The following is a 26,354-nucleotide window of genomic DNA, read 5'->3' as shown; positions in this document are numbered from 1 at the left end:
TTACATTATAAAGACTTAACAAATTTAAGACGAGTAGCATCATGACAACCTATAAGTATGTGCAAACTGCAAACGATATGACACAAATAATATTTTATCGGCACTGATAATATTTTGTCGACAACAATAAAATGTACTTAAAATTGTTGTAACTATAATATCAATTTTTTGGGTACAAATAATAAAAAAATCCAGCAATAATAATGAATATTCATTATCAATTAAAATAAAATAGTTAGATAAAGATTAGTATGTGGTGAGCAAATAAAAATTCAGATCAATATTATGATATATTTAAACGCAGAAAGAAGAACTTTCCAATTTTCCAGATCAATAGGAGTAATATATTAGTAAGATATTGCTTCAAAAGAAATATTAGTAACGCAGCACCTAAAAAGAAAAGAATAAATAAAATCACGAAAATGGTTTCAACAGGAATCGAAGTGAGGAACAGTATTAGTATATCCTATCATGTTGCTAACCTAGCTTAAAATAAGGATTAAAATAACAAAGGCTAAGTAGGATAGGATAAGTAATAGGTTTATTTTATCCTTTCCAATTAATGCACCAAACAAGAGATTTGAATAGGATAGGATTGTGTTATCATATCATGTCTCTCTATCCTGCACACCAAACGGGCCCTTAATGTACTTGACAACAATAGTGATCTTAGAAGAATATTTCTCCTTTCGACCCCACTCCGAGAGGATGCTTAATGCAAGGCAATGATCCAACGGTTAAGAGTTTAGTCCAGGACTCCTTCATACCAAATTCACCCAAAATTGATATGTGAAAAGTTGTATCTTCATGATATGAGAACAATGCAATTGACCTATTTAACACGGCCAAGTTTATCCATGATGTTTCATCAAATTCAAAATAATCATCATCTGAGGGTATGGGTGTTATGAAGAATTCCCCATTGCTTAAGTAAAATGACACCACACATTGTTCATCTGGTCTATCTTCAAAACAAAACCAATGACACACCCCATCCATGTAGACTTGAGTTCCCTCTATGTAATCTGAAGAATACGGCATGTCAAAAACATCAAGTTTCTTCCAAGAGTTACTTCTTAAGCTATATATCTCCCAAAAGGGATATAAATCTACATATTCCAACTCCTCTATAGATATATATCCGTAACCAACATGTTCGCCTGTAATAGATACATATCGAATGACCTTGTAGTCATTTGTAAGGTTATCATAACCAAATTCATAAATATAAGTATCAACTTCAAGACTATCAAAATCCTCAGCATCATCTGGCGATTCAACCGACTCAACCTCTAGACTGGGAGGAAGGAGCAAGAATACCTCGTCCTTTATATATTTGTGACCTTAAAACATTTAGGGTATTTAGGTGAATTCTTATAAAATTTTCAATTTTTTTTGTTTTTTTGATAAACTATCAAAAATGTATTAGGGTTAAGAACAATTATACCAATGAGTTGGACATCGCACTTTAACCCAAAACCTTAAGGTATTAGGTTTATGGGTCCTCTCACTTATAAAGTGTTCAACCTCCACTTTTCTAAGCAATGTGAGACTTAACTCACACTTGCCACAAACAATCGGGTCCTCTCACTTATAAAATGTTCAACCTCCACTTGTATAATTGTTCTTAAACCCAATGTGGATGATCCCCAAGCTGCCCCCTCGTGATAACCCAAATAGTATTTTTTTAAGTGAACACCGTTATATGTTATTCCTCAGCTCAAAACCGGTTTAAATAGAAAAATTAATTCTCTCCTTGAATTAAGGAGAAAATAAATAACAGAAATAAAAGGAAATAATAGATAAGCCTAAAATCTAATAATGAACTACGAAACTAAATTTGTAGATCTATGTAAAACCCTTAATTTTGTGGTTTGTTCTTGGATGCAAACCACGAACTAAATCTTTCCTACCATACCCTAGCAGGAAACAATAAAGCAAAGTTAAGTATAAAGTAAAGAAGAATGTAATTTACCTTTGAACAAAGCAGTGAAGAAGCTGCCAACGGGGAAACACTTGAAGCTACCATATTCAACCACATAACCTCCCCATTGGAGCAAATCTCGTTCTGGCCATTCAAAGCAATTTAAAAACCAAAAGTTATTTTCGCAAAGATTCAAAAAATCCAATTCAAAACTCCTTTATTATGTTTTTCACAAGTTTAGAAGGTATACATGGTCAACTAATACCATTAATAATTTTTTCAATATCATGAAAGGTTAAAACATATAAATTATGTCTTAATAATTTAAATTATTTTTATGCCACCTTCTTACTAAGTGTGTTAGGGCCACAAACACAACCCTCACTACAACAATTGTTGTCTTTGGCAACAATGTTTTATGCAACATGTAAAAATTGTTACCTAAAAGTGGCTTAGTCAACACATTATGACTGTTGCCAGTTCTTTAAAGGAAACGCTAAATAACTGTTCCCTTAAACTGAAAAGGGAACAGTTACGGACTGTTATTATGATATTTCTTTTGCAATAATTAACAACTGTGCCCCTAGATATTTGTGGGAACAATTTTTAGCTGTTACATTATTTATGAGAAAAGGCTACATTTATGCACTGTTACTTTTAATATTCAACATTACAAAGTTTTTTATTTAAGTTTATTTTTTGAAAGAAAAATATTTGACTATGTTATTATAAGAGAAATTCTTAGGTTAGTCCTCACCTAAGCATTAATGATTAAGCACAACCAATCACATAATTACAACTCATCAATATATTAAATAATTACAAATAATTAATAGAGAAACAACTAAAATCAAATCTCTATAAATAAGGAAAGAAAAAAAAAAAGTTATAAAAAAACATGTGTTGTGCACTTTATTAATTTTTTTTCTTTCTAATTGTCTTTTGTTTTTCTTCTAAGCGCTCTCTTTTTGTTTTTAATTTTCATGTTTCAATTATTTTTATGTGAACACTTCGATGATTAATACATTGTCATGTTAAGTATAATTAGAGCTGTCAAAAAGGGTTGAGCTATCAGGCCAGCCCATTAACACTATCCTTTTACACAAGTCGGGCTTCATAAAAAGGGGGTCGGGTCTTATCGGGCCGGACCTTATCGGGTTAGACTTTTTCATGGGCTGGTCCACAGACTTTTGGGCCGGCTCACAGACTTTTGGGCCGGCCCCTTAAAGAATTTAAAAAATTATTTAAAAAAATTCTATAATTTTTTATTGTTATATTTTGGTCCTATTTTTATGCATAAATTCATATATAATTTTTTTTATTATTTTTGTTGTTTTATTGTTATTATTTGTGTTTTGTTCCTATCTATAATCTGTTTTATGCCTATTTTTAAGTATATCATCTTTTTTTATTTTTTTTTATTTTTTTTTGTGCAATTACAACGAAGGATATAAAACTTGGAATATGTTTATTTTAAGCCTATCATCTTTTTATTGTATTTATTTTATATTCTTTCTACATTTTTGTTTTTTTTTTACTTAAATTACAATGGATGAATGAAATATATAAAACTTAGAATTATTTTTTTTGGTAGTAATAATAATAATATAACAAAAAACTTATTGGATTAGAATGAGGTTATTTGTTAGAGATTTGTTTGATGAGTATAAAGAGGAAGATATTGTTGTTTGGGAGATTATGTGAGAAAATACCGGGATTTTTTTTTCTTTTTTGGTTATAGAGATTTGATTTTATTAATTACTACACTATTAATTATATGTAATTATTTAATGAGTTGTAATTATGTAATTGATTGTGCTTAATCATTAATGTCTAAGTGAGGATTCACGTAAGAATTTCTCTTATTATAAAAATGTTGTAAGGCCTTCAATGTAGTTAAGAGATATTTTATATTAGTTCTAATTAATTTAGGAATATTTTATGTTTACAATTCTATAAAAACAATCAATGATGACTCTCTTTACAATTCTATAAGTGTGTCATAAAGTTATCAAATCATATTCTATTTGTTATATGCAAAGGGGAACATATATATTGCTAGACTTATGAAGTTTATTTATGTTATGATCTACTTTCTTTTCTTATTTCTTGTTGCAACAAACAGTAAACGTAAGCCAATTTTTATTCTTCTTAAATGTTCTTATTTACTTCTAACATATATCCCCTTGAATTAATAATAACATTCTTGTGTTATATATAATTTTAATTACAGTTGACTGTCGTAATGACCTTGACTGTAAAGATATTAAGTGTAAGCCTGGTTGGGTTGCACAATGTAGTGTTACTAATCGATGTAGATGTGTCCCTTCATCTAAACCTGGATCTGGACATCCTTGGAGAACAAGACCCAAGAAAGTGCACAAATTTTTTATGAGAGTGGAAGACGATGTAGATAATATTAATATTGCAACATGAAATAAATAATAAATAATATTATTTACATTGTCTTTCACTCTCTTAATTTCTCCGATTCTATATATGATTGTAGGATGATGAATAATTTGGCAAATGTATCAAAATATCATTAAGTGATAAAATACACGCGAGATTGTTTCAATTCCGACAAAACAGCTATATCATATTTAAGATGTAAATGTTGGGGGTATACTGAGCATATATTGATTTATCAGAGTAAATAATAAAGATTGGTGATTTCAAATGGATTAGAGATGATAAATTAGGTCATTCCAATCCCTTCCTTTTCATAATTTGTTAAACCCGGCCTTAGACTACAATTTCTCTGTTCGATTGTTAATTTTATCAAATAATAATCTTATCAGCTAGAATCCATCATTTATCGTTCCTCTCATATCACCCAATTATTGAAAGAAATATGGAAAGCCATGTCCTTAACATAGTCCGTAATTTTCAATGGAGGCTATCTAAGAGCATTCTCTCCACTAGAGAAAATTTCATGAAAAAAAAAAAGAAATCCTATTAGATGTTAGATTCCCCTTTCTCATTAGGACACGGAATAACATTGAACTCGAGTCTAACATTTCCTAATGTTGTACCTGTTTTTCCTGTCTTCTAATGAAGTATATCGCTGTCAGAAAATATACAGTACGGCCATTTCAAATTGCCCCTCGAAACATTTTTAGGAAATCAAGTAGTAATTATTACAATGACAATAATGTGAAAATAGAACCTCAAATTGTAAAATATGAAGAAAGAAACTGTGATAAACATATAGAACCTGAAAAGAGATGGAGGGAGAGTGATAATTGTACCAATTGCATTGAGAAAGAAGAGAAATTGTAAGAAAGATTTTCTCATTTCTATAAAAATAATGATACCATATTTGAGTATCTATACAAGCTATTTATAATAAAGAAAGAATGTAACAGTAGCTTAATTATGAGGTGATATGTAAGGGTACAATGTAACAGTAGCTAATTATGAGGTAATATATAAAGTTGCAGTGTAATAGCAGGATCAATAACTTATGGGTTACCTGACCAAAAAAAAAAAAAAAAAAAAAAAAAAAAAACTTATGGGTAATAGAGAGAAGGAGAGAGTCCCTGCAACAATAGCCGTCAATAGCAGCAGCATCCTACACAATAGTTGTGTTCGTGTTCCACCATGTTGCGTTGTTTGGTCATCGAGTTCCAGCATCCTCCCATGCCCTTTTTCTCGTTCATGTTGTTGTTTTGCCTCTGGTAGTCCATCGATACCCTTTTTCTTTTTCCTTATTTATCTCTTTCACCACTCATGTCTCACATAACATCTCCCTCCATCTCTTTTTACTTTCGCTATGATTCTCTGCATTACAAAGCAACAAAACATGTGAGTTAGCAAGAGTAACCTGCCAATGTCATTTCTTCATGAACAGCAATTCGAACAATAAGGGCCCGTTCGGGAACTTAATTGTGCAGTACACATATCGAATTCAAATATGTGTATATAAGCTTAGTTCCTTTGTAGCCTCTCCTCTCCCATTAAATTCCGAACAATGTACTAATCTAACCAACAAGAATATTATCTTGATCATTAGATTCCTTTACTACATTATTCTGTTGCTCTGTGATTCTCAGCATAATAGTCTGTTCATTTACTAGTATTTTGGATTGTCAACCGAACTGCAAAAAGACAGATTTTCAGACATTGGCTTAGATTTGCAGACACACTATGAAAATCAAAATGACTAAACACTTGACGAAATACAACAAAATAATTCCACTCAATTCTGTCCAAAATTGTTGATACTTGAAATGCTCAAATGCTAATCATGTTCAGGAGTTCACTCCCCTCTCAATTGCATCATGAGTTCATAATAACTCTTTTCAGTTCTATAAAGTTTAATTTTTACTAAACTATATATTTGAGAATAACACTTAAGCCACTATCAGCAAATTAAGCAAACACGAGATTGTTACTTAAGCCACTAGCAACATATACAATACAACTAGCTGTATTGGAGAATGCAATATCTTTAGGTATATACTTACTCACCTTTGCATCTGTTGCATTGCAGCTGCTGATTTCTTCTCCTTCGAGACGAATAAACATCGCTTGCAAATGGAATTATAATGAGACGAATAAACTTCACCGCTGCCATTTTTCTTCTTCAACCACAAGCAGTGTTCTTCTTCCTCTTCTTTCTTCACTCATTTGCCAAAGAGCAGGTTGGGATTTGCCTTGAAATTGAAGCGGAAAACTGGTTGTCTCACTCTTTTGGCGCCCCAGGCGGAAGAAATGGCGCCCTAAGCGCAGGTTTCTGGCAGAACAGGGCTGGTTCAATGTTTTGGCGCCCCGGGCGGAAATCCCTCTGCCTCGGGCGAAATCTGCGCCCCGGGCGGAAAACACGCAGTATATATAAAGTGTTAAGTTTCTGCAGCAGCTGCGAGAGAGAAAATGTGAGGTTTTTTAGGGTTTTTCATGCAACATCAATCTAGGATCAAAAGGGGTTCCTTTTGGATATATTCTAGGGTTGGGGAAGTGTTTCTAACACCTTGTAATCACTTATCATTGAAATCTCTTGGTCACGGGAAGAGATTTGGGAAAAGGGTAGAATTAGGGTTGAAGTCTAATTCTTGTAACTCTTTTGTAATGAATCTTTCTAATCAAGAAGGAAGTTTGATAGTGGATTGGAGGGTCTCTCTCTTCCCTAGAGTAGGTCAATTTTGACTGAACTAGGTAAACAATTTTGTTGATTTATTGATTATTGCTCATCCATTTTGTTTTGGTTGCTTCAATTCATTTATCCCACACATCAAAAGTATTATTGGTGTGATTTTCGATCCGAATTCACAACAATTGGCGCTCATCGTGGGGCAAAGGGTTCAACGGATTAAGTACCATGGGTTCAAAATGGGTTATCGAGAGACTTTCCGGAGACAATGTAGAATTGCGGAAAGTGAAGATGAGATCAGGAGCAATTTTAATGTCTGGGATGATGGATAAAACATGGAGTGTGATTATCCGGTGCCTCGGAGGTAAAAAGCTAATGGAGATTGTGATGAAGGTCAGCCTAGAGAGGCGGTGGTAATAATACTCAACATCAGCCTGGAGAAGCGGTGGTAATAATACTCAACATCGGCCTGGAGAGGCGGTGGAATAATACTCGGTGTTACGTTTTGAAACAACAACTTTATCATTGAGAAAATGTAGAAGTGCTAGTGTGGTAAAGTTGGGTATCGGTGGAGTTTAAGTCGTGGACTATGGATGCTCCGATCACATGTGTTTTGAGGAAGGAGTACTTTGAAAGTCCTAGAGCTAGTTGAAGGTTGAGTTTGTTCATCTTGGAGACAGGAAAGCTTGTAAGGTTCAAGGTATGGTTGAATTTTTTTTTTACATGATGTGAGGTATATTCTTGAACTTTGATGCAAAGATAATTGGTTCTACTGTTGGTCATGCATTTGTTACTAGTGGTAATTCTCATGATATGGTTAAATTGTGGATCTTTGGATTGGTTTAGTGACATTGGTTTTAGTTTTACTAGTGAAACAAAGTTTACTAGGTGGTGGAATTGAAGTGTGTTTCGGAGTAATTGAAAGGTTTTGCTTTACAAGGTGGAAGACATAGTGGATATACCGGTTTGAGACTTTGGTGGAGCAAACTCGGTTTGAGGTAGAGTCTTTTACTAGCGGGACTAGAAGAAGACTGTCAACATTAACACTTGGCTATATAATGAGAGATAGAGATGAGAGTGGTATTGTTGCACCAAAGTGGTATAGCTATGCAAATCTTGTGGGTTATGTTTTGATTGTGGCCGAAGAAGTGCAAAACTTGGAAGATCTTCGGGGAGGCAATTGAAATCAACGGTTATCAGACTTGGTAACTTGTAGGACTGCTGGAGGTAATTGAATGCAAGGAGAGTTTGTTGTTGCGGATTGTGGAACCACCTAAAATTCCAAGGTTGGTTGGAGGCAAGCAAATCTTCAAGAGTACGGAAGGCATTCCGGGAATTCAGAAGGTGTGGTGAGGCTCGTAGGATTATTCTAAAATTTCATGGATAGTCGAAAGCAAGCATATCTTCGAGAGTACGGAAAGGAACATTCTGGGGTGCGAAGAGGGTACGGTGTAAACTTGTGGAGCTACCTAAAAATCCTATGGTAGTGGGAGGCAAGATCTTCATGAGGGCGGAAAGCATTCCGAGGTATGAAGGGATGAGCTACAAACCGGGAAACTTGTGACTCTAGCAATGGTTGTTGGAAGCAAGTGAAGATTGGTGTCAAGGTCAAGATTCGAGTGGACTTGGATTTGATTTGGTGTCTTGGACGGTAGTTCAAGGGGGGGCAGCATGACGGTTGGTGGGAAGTTGGCATCACCATCAATTTAAAGGCAAGGTGGAGATTGTTGGAATTTGCCTTGAAATTGAAGCGGAAAACTGGTTGTCTCACTGTTTTGGCGCCCCAGGTGCAAGTTCTGGCTGAATAGGGCTGGTTCACTGTTTTGGCGCCCCGGGCGAAAATCCCTGTGCCTCGGGCGAAATCTGCACCCCGGGCGGAAAACACGCAGTATATATAAAGAGTTTAGTTTCTGCGGCAGCTGTGAGATAGAAAATGTGAGGTATTTTAACTTTGCAAGTGAGTTGTTAGAATCTGTTTAAACTTATATCACTCAAAAACACTTGTTAGATAACAAAATTATCAGAATCATTTAAAATATAATTAAAGATGTTTGTAATCTTTAAAACATCAAAAGTAGATTTTGCCTCAACATTACAAGTGTACTACATGCAAATATGATTAAGGGATCATGGGCTTAGGCAAAAATGTATCGGTTGTTCTTTTGGGTCTTAATCACTAAGCCAGTCTCTGATGTCGGTCGCTATTTCGGTTACTAAGATCAGAGTAGCAATTTTAGTTACTAAGACCAGAGCTTTTTCTACTGATTTAAAGTGGTCACTAAATCGATCGGTAATTGATTTAGTGATCAATTCGGTCTCTAAACGCGAAATTTTTATCAGTGTACATGATTCAATATAAAAGCACTTCATGGAAAAAACTAATCAATACACATAAAATTATTTTTTTTTGGTACAATAGATAAAATAGAAGGGAACAAAAGAAAAAAAGAAAAAGCAAGAAAATTAGGCTCTAGGGTAAGCCACCCTTAGAGCATCAGACAAGAGTAGATCTTTCAAATCACTAGGCGGAGCTTCCCACATGGTAAGCTTCGAGTCATTAGTCGAGCCCAACTTAGCGAAAAAGTCAGCACAAGCGTTTCCTTCCCTCAAAGTGTGATATAAAGAGACTTCCCAATGTAATTTAAGAAGATCTTGTATGTTAGCTATAACAGCAGCATAACAGTGGTAGCTATTATACCCTTTGAGAACTAGATCCAACACAGTTTGTGAGTCGGAATAGCAGAAAAGATGGTTGTAGCCGGATGCTCTCGCAATCTTGAGCCCATGATAAAGAGCCATAAGCTCAGCTAAAATCACATTAGCAATACCCAAGAAACCACTAAAACCAATTATCCATTCACCACTTCCTTTTCGGATAAGGCCACCAAAGCCGGCCCTTCCCGGACTACCTAGACAACTACCATCCACATTTAGGACCATGCAATTGGTCCGACAAGGGTGCCATGAAGTCAGTTTAGGAGGGATATTAATAAGAGTCTTATGCAAACACGCCCTAATAAGGTTACCAAGTTTATGAGATTCAGCCACAATGCGGAACAACTGAATATTTTCATTACCAACACAAACAATATTTCTAGCCCTCCAATTCCACCAAAGACCAGCCAGAAAAATGGGAGCTTCATTTCCACTAGAATAATTACGCATCCAAACCTCTGGGTCAGAAGAATGAAAGAAAGCAGCAGATTGAAAACCCAAGGAATTCCAAATTCTTTTAGCAGTATTACAATCTCGCATGCAATGTAGAATGGTTTCCTCACTAGTAGAACATCTCGGGCAGATATCATAAGGTGCTAGATTCCGACGACGAAGCAAAGATAGGGTGGGAATCGCATGATGGCAAACACACCAGATGAAAAACTTAATTTTCTCAGGAGCAGCAAGTTTCCAAATCCAAGACCAAGAAGCATTGTTATGATCAGATCCTCGTTGTTGGCGCAGTCAGTTATAACCAGATGCCACAGAATAAACACCATTCAAATCATGGTTCCAAATAAAACAATTTGTTGTGCCATTATTAAGAGTAAGATGATTATTCATAACTAGATCAATAATGTCAGGCGGCAAAATTGTGTATAAAATATTTAAATTCCAGCCATCATTTATGAAAATATCTCTGACTCGGAGATGGCTATCTTGTATTGCCACATAATTCACTTTTCTACACAAAGGTTCCTTCAACAGCCAAGGAGAATACCAAAGAGAAGAATTACCATCGCCGATACGATATTGATACCCGTCTTGAAGAGCGAGTTTAGCTTTTGAGATAGAGTTCCAAATGGGGGAACCATAACTTCTTGGAGTGCTGAAAAAAATCTTGTTGCCGAGATATTTATCTTGAATCATAAGAACCCAAGGTTTATTGGAATTCTGTTGGATATCCCAAACAAGCTTGCCCAACATAGCGGTATTAGTTTCCCTAGCAAGTCTCACACCAAGCCCTCCATCTTTCTTAGTTTGTGTAATCGACTGCCAACCAACCAAATGAATTCCATTATTAGAGTTACCCTTCCAAATGAAGTTCCTGGTCAATTGATCAATTTGAGAGCAAATTGATGAGGGGAGCCAACTGATTTGCATGTAATAAGTAGGGATGGAATTCAACACCGATTTGGCTAAAGTAACACGGCCTGGTTTGTTGAGGAATTTGTTCTTCCAAGAAGCTAATCTACTGTTCAACTTGTCCAAAATAAAATGATAATCATCCTTCCGAACTCTACCAGTGATCATTGGGAATCTACTGTTCAACTTTTATAATTTTATGTGCGGTCAGAGTTGGAATACACATAAAATTATAAAAGCACATGATACATTCAATAAAATTACAAGATACAATTAAAATAAGGGTTGTGCAACATTGCACAGGATAAGAAAAGAGTAATTAATGCTTTATATTCTCTTTCTCCCTTATTTTTCTCCTAAAATTATTAAGTAGCAGTTAATATCTATATTTTTTTTTTCTCTCTTCTCATCTTTCTCTCAAATTTGAATCTCATCACACTCTCTTCTCATCTTTCTCTCAAATTTGATTGAGAAATACAATAAAAACAAAACGGTAAATAAAAGAGAACAAACAGAAGAACAAAAAGACAGAAATTTAAAACGAAACAAGAGGTAATAGAACAGTTTTTTTTTTTGGGTTTTGATATGTTTGTTTAGATTTTCTTGTTTGAGGTTTGATTTGTGTTTAAAAACGGTTTAGAAGGAATTTGGGGTTGATTTGGGTGATTTTGTGGTTTTTTTTGTTTGTTTACTATTCATGATGAACTCATGAATGTCTTCTTGAGAGAAAGAAGAGAGCGTGAGATTAGAGAGAGAGAGAGTGATTGAAGAGAGAGAGAGAGAAAGAAAAGAAAAAAAATAGATATTAGTTGCTACTTAATAAATTAATTAGGAGAAAAATAAAGAAAATAAGACATTATTTACTCATTTCTTATCATGTACAATATGTTGTAGGGTTAAAAAAACCCTTAAAATAATAATATTGCTTTAAAAAAAAATTAATACAATAAAACACTTGTATACCAAAAAAAAATAAATAATAATAATACACTTGTTCACAATTTGCTAAGACGGAAAGCGAAATGATAACAAATGGCAATGAAATATTTTTATCTAAGAATTCGGTCAACAGTGGTGAATCTACACCTTGATTCTTAGAATCGCCCACGTTTTTTTTTAATGCGAAATATATTATTGGTTTAAATGTACTTTTGGTCCCCCTATTTTCAAAAAAATGAAGTTTTGGTCTCCTTATTTTAAAAACCAACTTTTTACTCCCCCTATTTTTATTTTTTTTGAGTTTTGATCCCCCGTCCTATTTTGGGTTAGTTTTGTTGATGTGACCTTGTAACTAATGATGTGACAACATTCATGTGGACAAATTTAATATCTATGTCATTAATATATATTTTTAAATTCAATAAAACTTTATTTATAAAATATTTTAATTGTTAGAATTATATATTCAACTAAAATAATAATTGTTAAATCTTATAAAATATGAAATTTGAAACCCTAATTATCAAACCTTCAACTACTAGAATTTTATTCACCGTTAGAGAGAATCTTTCCTTATGGATTTCACTAATTCTATGGTTTCCGTTCAAACTCAACAATTTTTGGATTTTTAAAAACGAAAAGAAATTATAGATGATTTTGTGTTTCAATAGAAATTACTCATACTCTTTAAACTATCTATGACTTTGGATGAGTTTGAATGAAAACCCAAAAATCGTTTTAAGTTTGAAGTTTAATTCTAGATTGGTTTTATATAAAGTTGGATGATGGTGAAAGTTCAAGGTTCTTGAAACACAAAACTTGCTTTCAATATGCAATTGTTTGATATGAATCAAAGAGGATCATGTCCATGTTGTGATTGTTTGTTTTTTCTTAGGTTTAATAAATTAGAGGTTGTGAATTTTTGGATTTTTTATTTTAATGAACTTTCTTAGGTTTAATTAAATTATTTTATAAAATAAGTTTTATTGAATTAAAAACAAATAATGACATGGATATTAAATTTGTCCATGTGGACGCTGATATGCATTAGTGACAATGCCACATCAACAAAATTAGCCTTAAAATGGAATGGGGGATCAAAACTCAAAAAAAATTAAAATTGGGGGACTAAAAAGTTGGTTTTTAAAATAGGGGGACCAAAACTTCATTTTTTTGAAAATAGGGGGATCAAAAGTGCATTTAAGCCTATATTATTTATGTAAATGAAAAGTGTACAAGAGAAGGTTAATCTCTTATATTTTAAGCTTATTTCGATACACTAACTCTAAATCTAATCATTTTTCCGCTCATTTTATCTCATTTTAACCCTAATTTAATTCAAATAAAATGTTAAAAAATATCTCAACAAGAACGAGCTCGTGACCTTTAAGAATTATTTCGTGTATTTGCCACTAGGCTACATCAATCAATTTGATATAATTTGATAACCTACATGTAATAAATATGAAATCAATGCTTAATTTTGTTTAAATAGAAATCAACCCCACTTTTTCTTTATACAACTCTATTTTTTTATATGTAATACACATTCAATTTCTTTTTATACAAATATTTTTTTAAATAGAAATCAATTAATTTCTTTCCTCTTATTTTTTCTCGCATTTTTTACATTAATTAATTTTTCATTAGATTCTTGCAATATTACATCTAATTAGACCCGTGCGTGCACGGGTCGAAAGTTCTAGTAACAATAAAGAGGAAGTACACTTCATAAGAACCCAACAAAACAGAAAAATAAACAGACAAATAAAAATACGAGAAAACATCAAACAAACTAGAGAGCCCCTTAAAATCACACCACACGAGTAGAAGAATACTCCTCATGAAGAGAGAGGCAAGTATCAACAACATGAAGGAAAAAGAAACAAGTGAACCTCCAATTCTCCTGATCCATTGAGATCAAACACGACACCCAAATAAATTTTACCGATTCCAGTACAAAGTAGGGTGCATTGCCTTGCCCACCGTCTAATTATACATAGTACAACGGAATAACCAAAACAGTGGACAGGACACATCCAACTACATATATAATGATAACAAAAATGATGTTGGAATGTGGGGATATGTACAACATGGAAATTAGATAACTATAGGAAAACCATCCCACAGGACCGATCACCAGACCGCCTAGTACTAACCCACTTGGGGTCATAAGAAGTATTGCTAGAATTGATACAAGAAAGGCAAACATACTCACTAATGAAAACGGCAAGAAATAAGAATTTGGCATGACCGATTTCCCACCATTTCCTGAGTTAGCATTAACCTGATAAACTCCTCCTGGGGGATTCAGTGCTGATTGATAGACGGAAGTTGCAACAAGAGTCGCAACAATCAACCAAGTATTGCGTTGCTTCTCTGATATATCTCTTCTAAGGGATTTTATATAAATAACCACTTTATCAATAATTGTAATATTTGATTTTAGTCTTTGTGCAAGTGTTGGAGCAGCGCGGACTCGTAAGCCAGGTTTTACTCCAACACTCAGCAATTTACGCCTAATATCCTCATTCAGTGCCATGTCTAATGCTGTATTATTCTCCAAATTCTTTGCGTTCAAATTTATTTTAGTCTTTAACAATAATCCAAGTGTCTGCAATACCTAGTAATTAATGAACAAAGCAATTGTTAGAAATCATTCCTATTGTCAACTAAAATCTTTATAATTTTATTTTTTTTACACAGAAATCTTTATAATTAGAGAGTAAGATATTCTTGAATTTAAAATAACTTCAGAAAAAAAAAATTATGTGTGTCCTCTTGGATATTTTGAGCTTATAATTTATTTTAAAGTTATTTAAAATAATTTTATATATTGTTTTAAATGAATTAATAGTATTATTAATGATTTGTTAAAATATGTTTTACTTGGTCAAAGTGCAACTTACTTCCCATTGGTATCAATACTCATTCCTTCCTAATTAATAGGCTATGTAGTTGGCAATGTGAAAATTACTTTTGGAATGATTTTTTTGCGTGGATTGCATATATATATATATATAAGAATGTGGACTAAATTTCTAAAACTCTCACATATTGAGTGTCTGAGTTTATTTTCTCCTCTCACATACCGAGTCTCTGAGTTTAACATCAACCTGTCTCAAATTAATTTTTCTCAGTTTTGTTACCTCATATATGATTTATATCTGAGAATGACATGTTGAATCCTGAGGGATTTATACTTATGAGACGGATAAATTCTTAGGACAGTGCGATTAGCACGCCTCAGGTATTGTATCACGGTTTGATATTTTGCAGGTCATTCATGGTTGGTTTGTGAATTCATCGGTGTTTACTATGCGTTGTCGACATCAAATTACTATACTCACAAAAGATAAATTTCCATGATCTCTAATTTATTTTATTCATATTTATATATGTTTGATTAGTTAAATTTATATGTTATTTATTACCTTAGTAGATCCAATTTTTACGACATGGCCAGATGATGATTTGCTTAAATGTTTGTGACCATGCAACACTTCCGCTTACTGTAAAAAAAAATAAAAATAAAAGAGTAATATATACGTTTTAATTTATTAAAATAAATTATTATATTTCTATCCGTAACAATTAATTTTGTAAACAAAAAACAGTAAAAATTAAATAAGAAATATATATATAGAGGGTCAGAATCAAATGACAGCAACTTGTTTGACACCAAATGTTACACGTCTCAATAATGTTTTAACCGATATAAATTTTGTAAACTATTAATTTTATTTTTATCTAATGGTTATTAAAGAGTCACTTATAGGATCACATGATTCCATTAATAAATTAAAGAATTTCCTTTTTATTTTCTTACCTTCCTTTTATGCATTAATAAATTTTAGGATAACTCTTTTTTAAATAGAATTTTTTTTTTGTAAACACTTTGTACAACTATGTAGAGTCCAGTGTAGATCGGGTTTGAAATTTCTTAAGGAGTGTGCACTATATTGCCCTTCTAAAATGCTTATATAATTTTATGGTTTCAAAATTTAAATCGTATGGATTACCTATATTAAATTTTATAAAAATCTAAAATAGTTTGATATGTTTTTGAGATAGATCAAGATTAACGGGATTCAATAAAAACACATAAATCATTAATCTTCATCGGTCTCAATAACATATCAAACGATTTTAAATTTTTGTAAAATTTAACACGGATGATCTATACGATATAAGCTTTCAATCCAACGATGGATTTTGTAAAATTTGTATTCGTTAAAGAGTTATTGAGCGGTGTAACATTACTCAAATGTTACACCGGTGTATTTTGATCCCTCCCCATATATATAAAATCTCTTACAATAGGAAATGTATCTTCAAAGGTTACCTGTGGCTCTAAATTCCTTTGCGCTAAAATGTGCAAAACGGTGTTGTCAGCCTCATCCTTCAAATTTATTACATTGTAATGCAACTCCCTAGCACCTCTTGTGATATTTCTTCTAAGACAGCAAATAAGGAGTTCAAGAGCCTCGTAGTTGTTATTTTTGACAGCAATATGCAGTGCAGTCTCACCCTTCACAGTCAAGTCTTCAATAGAATTCGGACATGCAGAGAGGAAATTAGCTAAAAGTTCAACATCTCCCTTATTTCGACTTGCAAAATGAAGAGGAGTCAAACCTCCCTTCCCTTTCACTCTCACAAGGTCCTTGTTCATGTTAACAAAACACAACACCATTCGGTTTTTGTTTTCTTGCATAGCTAGGTGGATTGGGCTGAATCCTTGCGGATTTAGCTTCGAAGCAAATGAAGGTTTCAAATTCATAATTTCATTGGCAAACTGGATTTGCCCCCTTGATGCAGCGATATGCAAAGGAGTTTCGACAAACTGTTTTGAATCTATAATCTCCAAAATGGATGGATTATCTTGAATTACTTCATAGAGGAGGTTTATATTTTCCTCTTCATCTGCCAGTTTCAGTTTATAAATTATATTTGTTAGGTTCATGTTTGAAGCTGTGAATTTCGGTATGAAAATTTTGCCTGTTGCTATTGCTAATAAATATGCATATACTATACGGGTCTTCTTAATTTGATTGACTTTTTTTTTTTTATAAAGTTTAAACAATGTACGAAATTAAATCATGACATGTATGGTAAGTAATACGTTCCTTTCTTTTCTTTTTTGATAATGTAATACGTTCCTTTCTTGTCCTATGTCATATAAAAATATAACTATTAATATAGGAATCATTAGGTTTGTGGTGTTGTTCTTTGGATTATTTATTATATATCATCATCTCTATCTACTTCATATATTGGTTGCTTGATTAATTTGCTCCACACATCAAGTTTCGTATTGGTGTGATTTATCAACGAATTCACAACAGTTTGTTTTGTGTTGTGTGCAATGGCGGAGCAATTTTTATTCTGGGTACCAAACTTGAAAAATTAACTTAGGAAAGAAAATATTAGTAAAGGTTTTTTAAACACTTCATAATATATAAATTTTTTCCTTCAAAAGAAATAATATATAAAGTTTAGAATATCAATATATTGAACCAAGTAATCGGGTTAAAATGTTTAATGAACTCTTTCTAAGGATTAAAAGTTTGAGAAAATCTGAGTTCGATTAATTTTTATGTGCAACAATTATATATTGATTATATTTTACTTATCTTTATGTTGGAATTCAATCTTGAAAATAGTTTTCAAAAACTTGGGACATGGTTATTAGTTTGTTTATAAAATTAAAACAATGTACGAATGCATTGTAAGTAATACGTAAGTCCCTTTCTCGTCCTATATATAACCCCAAAATTAATGTATTATCTTGAATTAGTTCATTGAGGATGTTTATATTATCTTCTTCATCTGCAAGTTTCAGTTTATAAATTATTAGATTGCTCAGGTTGTTGTTTGAAGCATTGACTTTGAGTACTCTTCGGTTTAAAAAATTTTCCTGCTTCTATTAAACATTAGTATTTGCTTGACTTGGTTATTAATTTGTTATAAAATTAAAACAATGTACGAAATTATGACATCCATTATTGGTTATACGTCCCTTTCTACTTTTCAACCTGTCGTCCAATACAAGATAAAAATATACATAGGATGAGATAGGTTACTCAACTGGTTGAGTTAAAGGTTAAGAAATTGGAGGTTCAGTATTAATCAACCGCTTCTTCTCTCTAAAAAACAGAGCTCTGCCCTCTCTCTTAAAAATCAAAGCCGCCGCATCAAACCTCTCAATCCAAACTTGTTTTTCACTATGTAGCCTCTCTGGCGGTGGTGCCACGAGTCTCCGGCAACCATCGAAGCTCTCTTCCATCGACGTCGTGGTCGCCGTTCTCTTTGAAGGTCATCATCGCTGCAAGGGTGTGATGGTTGGTTTCCAGCCATCCCGTTTAACTCCTTCGTCGATCACTTGGTTGGTATTCGCTTCTTGGGTCGTGGTTTTGTTGGCTCTGTTTCTTTTTTTCCAATCTAGAGTTTCTTGGTGATTGTTCCTTTTCGAGCTTGACTTGGATTGGTTTGTGGTTAATGTTTGCTTTGTTTTTAGATTCTTGTACAGATCTGTTGAGATCTGCAGGCTTAAAGTTTGCATCACTACACCGGAAGATTTGGAGTGGTTTTTTGGTGGCTCTCTTCTTCTTCGTGGTGGTGGTGGTGGGGGTGAAATCCTCACTGTCGTGATTGTTGGGATTTGCCTTGAAATTGAAGCGGAAAACTGGTTCAAAGGAGGGTTCAGTTTCTGCAGCCGCAAGAGAAAGAAAATGTGAGGTTCTTTAGGGTTCTGCATCCAACATCAATCTAGATCAAAGGAGGTTCCTTTTGGGTATATTCTAGAGTTGGAGAAGTGTTTCTAACATCTTGTAATCACTTATCATTGAAATCTCTTGGTCACGGGAAGAGATTTTGGAAAAGGGTACGTAGAATTAGGGTTGAAGTATAATTCTTGCAACTCTTTTGTAATGAATCTTTGTAATCAAGAAGGAAGTTTGATAGTGTATTGGAGGGTCTCTCTCTCCCCAGAGTAGGTCGGTTTTGACTGAACTGGGTAAATAATTTGCTTCGTGTTCTTTATCGCTTTCATAGTTTTAGCTTTTGTGTTTAATTGCTCATTCATTTTGATTTGGTTGCTTCAATTCATTTGTCCCACACACTAAGTGTTATTGGTGTGGTTTTCGATCCGAATTCACAACAGTGATTTAGTTGTTGGCTCAGCGTCTCTGTTTTTTTGTTTTCTTGGTGCTTGGTTGTCATGGTGGTGGTGGTGGTGTTTTGGTTGTTGTCGTGTGTGGTTGTGTTAGATATGCCTTGAAATCTCGGAAACATGAAGTCAGAAAATCATTTTTTTGGGAGATTCTGTCTGCTCACGCCCAGGCGTGGGAGCTGGCGCCCAGGCGTGTAGAACTGGGATCAATTCTGCCTTCTCACGCCCAGGCGTGGGAGCTCACGCCCAGGCGCAGCGCGTTTTGACAGCATGTGTTGCTTTGCTGTTTTTTTGGGAAAAATTCTTTTCTTAGAGGGTACTCTGACTTGGAGTTGTTTTATTTTAAAATAGATTTGTTACTAGTTTTTTGGCATATATTTTTCTATAAATAGGGATCACTTTATTCATAGAAAAATTGATAGAAAGAGAGTAGAGATGTAGAGGCAAGGATTAGGGTTTGCCACCACACAAGGGCTAGGGTTTTAGAGAGGAAAAAAAGTTTTCTCTTGGTACAACTCTAGGGTGGGAGAACTATCTTTGTGGTACACCTTGTGAAACACTTATCAAATTGAGTCTCTTGGCCACGGGAAGAGATTCGGGTTTTGGGTAGAATTAGGATTAATTCTTGTAACTCAATTAGAACTCTTTGTAAAGTTACTCGTTTGATATAGTGGAACGGAGGGGCTGCTCTCTCCCCCAGACTAGGTCATTATTGGACCGAACTGGGTAAACAAATATTGTGTTCTTTCTTCTCCTTTATCTTGTTTATTAGTTATTATTATTATTGCTTATTCCGCTTAATCAATGGTTGCCGTTCTATTGCTCCACACATCAAGTTCTTTTATTGGTGTGATTTTATAGACGAATTCACAACAATTGGCGCCCACCGTGGGGCAATTGGAACAATTTGAAGTGAGCACCATGGGTTATAAGTCGGATATCGAGGGACTTTCCGAAAGCAATTTGGAATTGTGGAAAGTGAAGATGGAAGCAATTTTAATGTTCGGGATGATGGGTAAAACATAGAGTGTTGTTATCCGGTGCCTCGAAGATAAAAGGTGAATGGAGATGGCGAAGACGGTCGGCCTGGAGAGGCAGTGGTAATAATACTCGGGTTACTTCTGAAACAACAACTTTATTATTATGTAGAAGTGCTAGTGGAAGTTGGGAACCGGTGGAGTATTTGGGTCATGGAATTTTGATGCTCCTATCACATGTGGTCAAAGAATGAATACTTTGAGACTCTAGAGTTAGTTGAAGGTGGAGTTGTTCATCTTGAAAACGGGAAAGCTTGAAGTTTCAAGGTATGGGTTCAGTTTGTCCTACGAAGTTTGACAATCGTGAATTTCTTTACACGATGTGAGGCATGTTTCTGAACTTAGATGCAAAGATAGTTGGTCATGCATCTTTAACTAGTGGTGACTCTCATAATGTGGTTGAGTTGTGGGACTTCGGGTGGACCTGTTAGTGACATGAGTTTAGTTGGACTAGTGAACAAGGTTTACTAGGTGTTGAACTGAACTGGAATTGTTGGAGACTAACAATAACTTGAAGTATGTTTCAGAGGAGTTGAAGAGGTCTTGCGTGTTACAAGGTGGAGATCATGGTGGGTATAGTTTGGTGGAAACTCGGTTTGAGGTGGAGTCTTCCAATAGTGGTAGACAGTCAACATTAGCTCTTGGTTATCTAATCAGAGATAGGGAGAAGAGTGGTATTGTTGAACCGAAGGGGATGACCATGGAGACCTTATGGGTTATGTTTCAATTGTAGATGAAGAAGTGCAAGACCTTGGGAGGATCTTCAGGGAGGCAATTGAAAGCAACAGTGATCAAACTTGGTAACTTATAAGACTACTGGAGGTAGTTGGATACAAGGAGAGTTATATGTTGCACCTTGTGGAACCGCCTAAAATTTCAAGGTTGGTTTGGAGCCAAGCAAAACTTCGAGAGTACAGAAGGCATTCTGGGGTCGAAGAGTGGTGAAGGCTTGTAGGGCTATCGCAAAAAATCCATGGATAGTCGGAGGCAAGCGATTCTTCAGGAGGACGGAAAAGGCACAATCCGGGGGCTGAAGAGGGATGGTGGAGCTTGTTGAGCTATCTAAAATGCTGATGATAGTGGGGAACAAGCATTTCTTCAGGTAGGTACGGAGTTGACCACTTCGGAGTCTGAAGAGGGGGCGGTGAATCTTGTGGGGCTACCTAAAATCCTATGGTAGTGGGAGGCAAGATCTTCATGAGAGCGGAAGGCATTCCGAGGATGAAGAGGGAGGTACAATCCGGTGATCTTGAATAGAAGATTCAAGATGGAGAGACCAGCACGGTGGTTGATGGGATCACCATCAATTTAAAGGCAAGGTAGAGAATTATTGGATATGCCTTGAAATCTTGGTATCAAGAAGTCAGAAAATCATGTGATTGGGAGATTCTGCCTGCTCACGCCCAGGCGTGGGAGCTGGCGCCCAGGCGTGCAGAACTGGGATCAATTCTGCCTTCTCACGCCCAGGCGTGGGAGCTCACGCCCAAGCGCAGCGCGTTTTGACAACATGTGTTGTTTTGCTGTTTTTTTGGGGAAAAATCTTTTCTTAGAGGGTACTCTGATTTGAATTTGTTTTATTTTAAAATAGATTTGTTACTAGTTTTTTGGCATATATTTTTCTATAAATAGGGATCACTTTATTCATAGAAAAATTGAGAGAAAGAGAGTAGAGATGTAGAGGCAAGGATTAGGGTTTGCCACCACACAAGGGCTAGGGTTTTAGAGAGGAAAAAAAGTTTTCTCTTGGTACAACTCTAGGGTGGGAGAACTATCTTTGTGGTACACCTTGTGAAATACTTATCAAATTGAGTCTCTTGGCCACGGGAAGAGATTCGGGTTTTGGGTAGAATTAGGATTAATTCTTGTAACTCAATTAGAACTCTTTGTAAAGTTACTCGTTTGATATAGTGGAACGGAGGGGCTGCTCTCTCCCCCAGACTAGGTCATTATTGGACCGAACTGGGTAAACAAATATTGTGTTCTTTCTTCTCATTTATCTTGTTTATCAATTATTATTATTATTGCTTATTCCGCTTAATCAATGGTTGCCATTCTATTGCTCCACACATCAAGTTCTTTTATTGATGTGATTTTATAGACGAATTCACAACAGGTTGGTTATCTGAAAATTTAATTCTCTGATTATTTCCATATCAGTTGAGATTTACAAGATTCTCTGTCTCTAAAGGGTTTTGTTTTTGGTGTTTATTTTCGGTGTCCGCATATATACGGTGTCGCTATAATGTAGTTCGTTCTTTATCGGTCTTTGTTCTTCTTGCGCAGAAACTGTATTATTAATATATTTGCCGATAAAAGTAAAAATAAAAAAACTTGGAGATTCAGAATTTAAATCCTAGCAAAAAGAAATTAACTTATTGCATAAGCATAACGGTAAATGTGGCTAAGATTTGGCAAAAAAAATTGTAATAGTTTTATGCATAAATTGAGTCAAGTATCAACACAAAACTAAAGATAAATTGTTATGAATAATTTGGTGGACGTCCATTAAGCATTGGCCCATTCCACTGGCCCATTATATTGTCCTATAAATATGAATTGTATTGTCATGTAAACATACACCTTGATGAGAATAATACAATCTCTATTCTTTCTCTCTTATCTTCTTCTCTCCTCTATACTTATATATTATTACTATTACTTATATTTCATAACACGTTATCAGCACGAGCTTACCAACTGAGGTACGCAATTCTTATTCTATTTTTATGAAATCACAAGTAGTTTTTATTTTTGATTATTATATGATTATGAATCGTTTGCACCTTGTATACTTATAAAGATAAAATAATAATAATAATAATTAAAATTAAATAAATAAATAAATAAATAAATAAGCATCATTCCTTTATATATTTAATTGATTCAATGTTGTTTATGCTTCGTGATATCCGACATTTGTATGGTGAAGCATAACACTTTGATCATTAATATTACATAAAATGTTGATCAATTATTTATTTATTTATTTATAATATGTATCTTGGACGTTTGATATTGTTTGAGTTTCGTCACCGACAATAGTCTGGTGAAGCATCATTATGCTTCGTGACCGACACATGTATGGTGAAACATCGACACTTCAATCATCCAAAAAAACATAAACATGTTTAAGAATTCATAATCTTGGTTCCTGAAGAACCTAGAAAGTTAATACATGAATTCCCGAAGAATTCATAATCTTGGTTCCTAAAGAACCTATTCTTAGTTCCTGAAGAACTTAGACATTTAATACATGAATTCCCGAAGAATTCATAATCTTAGTTCCCGAAGAACTTAGAAAAAAAAATTATTTTGTTCCTGAAGAACTTACGAAATATCACCATTTATCACCATGCATCCCTAATGGATTGCACATCAAAATACTTTTATGTGATATATAGTTCCTGAAGAACTAATAAAACAACTTCTTTTTCTCTTCAATGAATTCTAGATGAATTCAATATTCCTACATCCTTGAAGGATTGTAAATTGATAGTGATTTATTATATAGTTCCTGAAGAACTCAATGGATAAAATTGTAAAATTCAATTGCTAAGTAAATTTCACAGAAAGCATGTAGCATGAATCGCACCGTTTTTACGGCCTTACAGATTTAATTTATGAATTCCCGAAGAATTCAAAAGCATAGTTCTTGAAGAACTCAACATTATTCTATGTCAATTCCTGAAGAATTCAAAAGCATAGTTCCTGAAGAACTCATTATTCTCTATGAATTCCTAAGAATTCAAAAGGGTAGTTCATGAAGAACTCAAGATTATTCCGTGTGAATTCCAGAAGAATTCAATAATTTAATACACTACTAATACATTCATATGTCATTCATATGTACCGTCAAAAAAAAAATGTCATTCATATGTTAATTTGATCAATGAATATTATTGAAAACAATTGAATGCCTTTTATTTCTTTCTTTTATTGTTTTCAATTTATTACATTATCGATTAAGGAAGTATTATGATTGATTCATTTGAAATTAAATGATTTGTTTTGAAAATAAAACTAGTTGATTTGACAGATTTTCAAATATCAATTGAAATATCATATCATTTAATTTCTTTTGTGATTTCTATTAGCCAAATTTTTGTAATTGTGATACTACCTATTACTTTTGGGATTTTTGCAAGATGAAATCAACTTGACCTTTTAAATTATGAATTAAGGGATTATTTATTTACATTATTTTTGACAATTGTGATGTTTCCTGTTACTTTCATATACTAAGTTTGAATGTTACTAAAATAAAAGGTGTGCATGACTTAATACTTTATTCATTTTATTTTATACGATAACTTTGTACTCTGTGTTATTATGAATTAATTCCGCTACTACAATGCTTAAGGTATGAATTGTGTCTTATTAAGGAAATATTTTTCTTCCATAATAAATCAATTTAATTGATATTTTTTTCTTTTGGAAATAAAATTATAATTCATACCTTAAGCATATCTTTTTTCTTTTGGAAATAAATTTAATTATAATTTATACCCAGAATATTTTTTTTATATATATATTCAATTCAAGAATATTTGTTTAATATTAATATCATATCCTTGGTTTATGGGATTTGAATTTATTTTGTGAAATTTTTAAATATTTGGTGTTGATTGAATGTGGGAACTGAGAATCATATATAATTTTAAACTATATAATCTCACGATTTGAGCCTAAAATATTATATGAGAAACTCTCTTTTACTTTAAAAGTTGTAACACTAATGTTAATTATTTTGTTAAAGTATTCTATTTGGAAATTTATTTTAGGCTCAATTTTGTTAATTATTACACCAAATGTTTTTTTTTTACGACAATTATTACACCAAATGTTATTTATATGAATATTTGTAAATATTTTGTAAATTTTATATTGTCTTGTTGTTATTTGAATGCTCACTTGCAAACTGTTATTGAAATTATTATTTTGAGGAACTATTAAGACAATTGACTATTAAGTTATCCTTACATTGATTTATTATTAGAGTTTTTTTATTATTATATATTGGTTTGCCGTTGATTTGTGGCTATTTGAGCTGATTTGTAAAGTCTTCAAAATTTATTGGCTCCATTTGCAAGGAAGAATCCGAGTGGCAACCTGAAGTTTGCTTGGAGCTCATTTATATAAATGTACCAATGATTGGTAAGGGCACTCACTTGCTAATATGATGAAACGTTTTTAAACGAGCATAAATGACAATAGTAACAATTCAGCTCAATAATAAGGGAGATGTTGATTTGCAGAACAATTGATTGCATAAGTATAATCTTGTTGTCATTCATATATGAATATCAATATGGAAACAAGAAATGAAGAAGTTATAGACCAAAAGTTTATACACATATTTTGGATAAATTAAGTGTAATGAAAAAGTTATAGACCAGAAGTTTATACTACACTTTTATATTAAATAATGCAATTGAAGCACAAATTATTGTAAACCAGAAGTTTACAAATCATATTAAATTTATTGTTGGCAATACCAGTTGGATCATCCCGGATTTATTATGATGCGAAAAAAATACTATAAATATATATATTGAAGGGCCCGAAGTTCCTTCATTCTAATAATTTTTATCGATTACTAATTCCCAAAAGAAATTGATAATTTGAGATTTTTGACCATTTAGATATTTTGTGACTTGAATTGATGCATCAACTAAATTGGTCACATACATGTTTACTCACAACCAGAAGTTTGTGAGTTTGTTTTCTCAAATAGTTTTGCTAAGATCTCATTTTCTGAATTGTTAGAAAATATTTGATAAGTATCGTATGTCAATTGAAATCGATATTGAATAGAATATGATCATACAAAAATGGACTAGAAGATTCATTCTTTAGACGTCTAAAGTAATCACATGACTGATACTTATGAGATCATAACTTCTAATTTATATTTTGGGAACATTCAAACATGTACGTGAGATATTGATTTGCATCAAGCCAACAAGTTATTATAAGTTCTCCCCTAATATACAATTTGAACTTTGGTTTATAAACATGATTCCCATATCAGCATTTTTGGATGTGTTGTGTATGTGCAATTGCTCCAATATAATGCATTTAAACAGTTCTTAAAGAATATTGGGAAAA

The 26,354-nt window shown here is 33.4% G+C and overlaps 2 protein-coding genes and 1 long non-coding RNA gene across 4 annotated transcripts; 1 reads left to right on the top strand and 2 right to left on the bottom strand.

Annotated features, from left to right (window-relative positions):
- Positions 1-405: 405 nt before the first annotated feature.
- On the bottom strand, positions 406-2,689 carry LOC123884377 (F-box/kelch-repeat protein At3g06240-like). The gene is made up of 3 exons (XM_045933463.1): positions 2,682-2,689; positions 1,976-2,139; positions 406-1,160 (listed from the first exon to the last, which is right to left on the bottom strand). The coding sequence occupies exons 1-3, from the start codon at positions 2,687-2,689 to the stop codon at positions 670-672; spliced, it is 663 nt and encodes a 220-aa protein (XP_045789419.1). The 3' UTR covers positions 406-669.
- Positions 2,690-3,872: 1,183 nt separating this feature from the next.
- On the top strand, positions 3,873-4,397 carry LOC123882958. The gene is made up of 2 exons (XR_006800072.1): positions 3,873-4,054; positions 4,158-4,397. It is a non-coding gene; the product is annotated as an uncharacterized LOC123882958 (long non-coding RNA).
- Positions 4,398-13,767: 9,370 nt separating this feature from the next.
- Positions 13,768-17,043, bottom strand: LOC123884865 (ankyrin repeat-containing protein BDA1-like). 2 transcript variants are annotated; one of them, XM_045934100.1, is made up of 2 exons: positions 16,384-17,043; positions 13,768-14,652 (listed from the first exon to the last, which is right to left on the bottom strand). In XM_045934100.1, exons 1-2 carry the CDS (start codon positions 16,999-17,001, stop codon positions 14,029-14,031), a joined length of 1,242 nt encoding a protein of 413 aa, XP_045790056.1. In that variant the 5' UTR covers positions 17,002-17,043; the 3' UTR covers positions 13,768-14,028. The 2 variants fall into 2 exon arrangements, with proteins under 2 accessions (XP_045790056.1, XP_045790055.1); XM_045934099.1 differs by having other exon boundaries at positions 13,768-14,661; positions 16,384-17,041.
- Positions 17,044-26,354: the final 9,311 nt, after the last annotated feature.

The sequence above is a fragment of the Trifolium pratense genome, linkage group LG5, assembly GCF_020283565.1.
Source record: "Trifolium pratense cultivar HEN17-A07 linkage group LG5, ARS_RC_1.1, whole genome shotgun sequence".
Taxonomy (NCBI): Eukaryota; Viridiplantae; Streptophyta; class Magnoliopsida; order Fabales; family Fabaceae; genus Trifolium; species Trifolium pratense.
Note: the sequence above shows the minus strand (reverse complement) of the source record. Positions and strands in the feature narration are given on the sequence as shown.

Coding starts and splice junctions, on each gene's coding strand:
- LOC123884377 (XM_045933463.1), bottom strand. Junction 1,161..1,975: donor CTTCACTGCTTTGTTCAAAG/GTAAATTACATT, acceptor TATCTATTACAG/GCGAACATGTTGGTTACGGA.
- LOC123884865 (XM_045934099.1), bottom strand. CDS start 17,001: ATGAACCTAACAAATATAATTTATAAACTGAAACTGGCAGATGAAGAG. Junction 14,662..16,383: donor AAAGGAATTTAGAGCCACAG/GTAACCTTTGAA, acceptor ATTAATTACTAG/GTATTGCAGACACTTGGATT.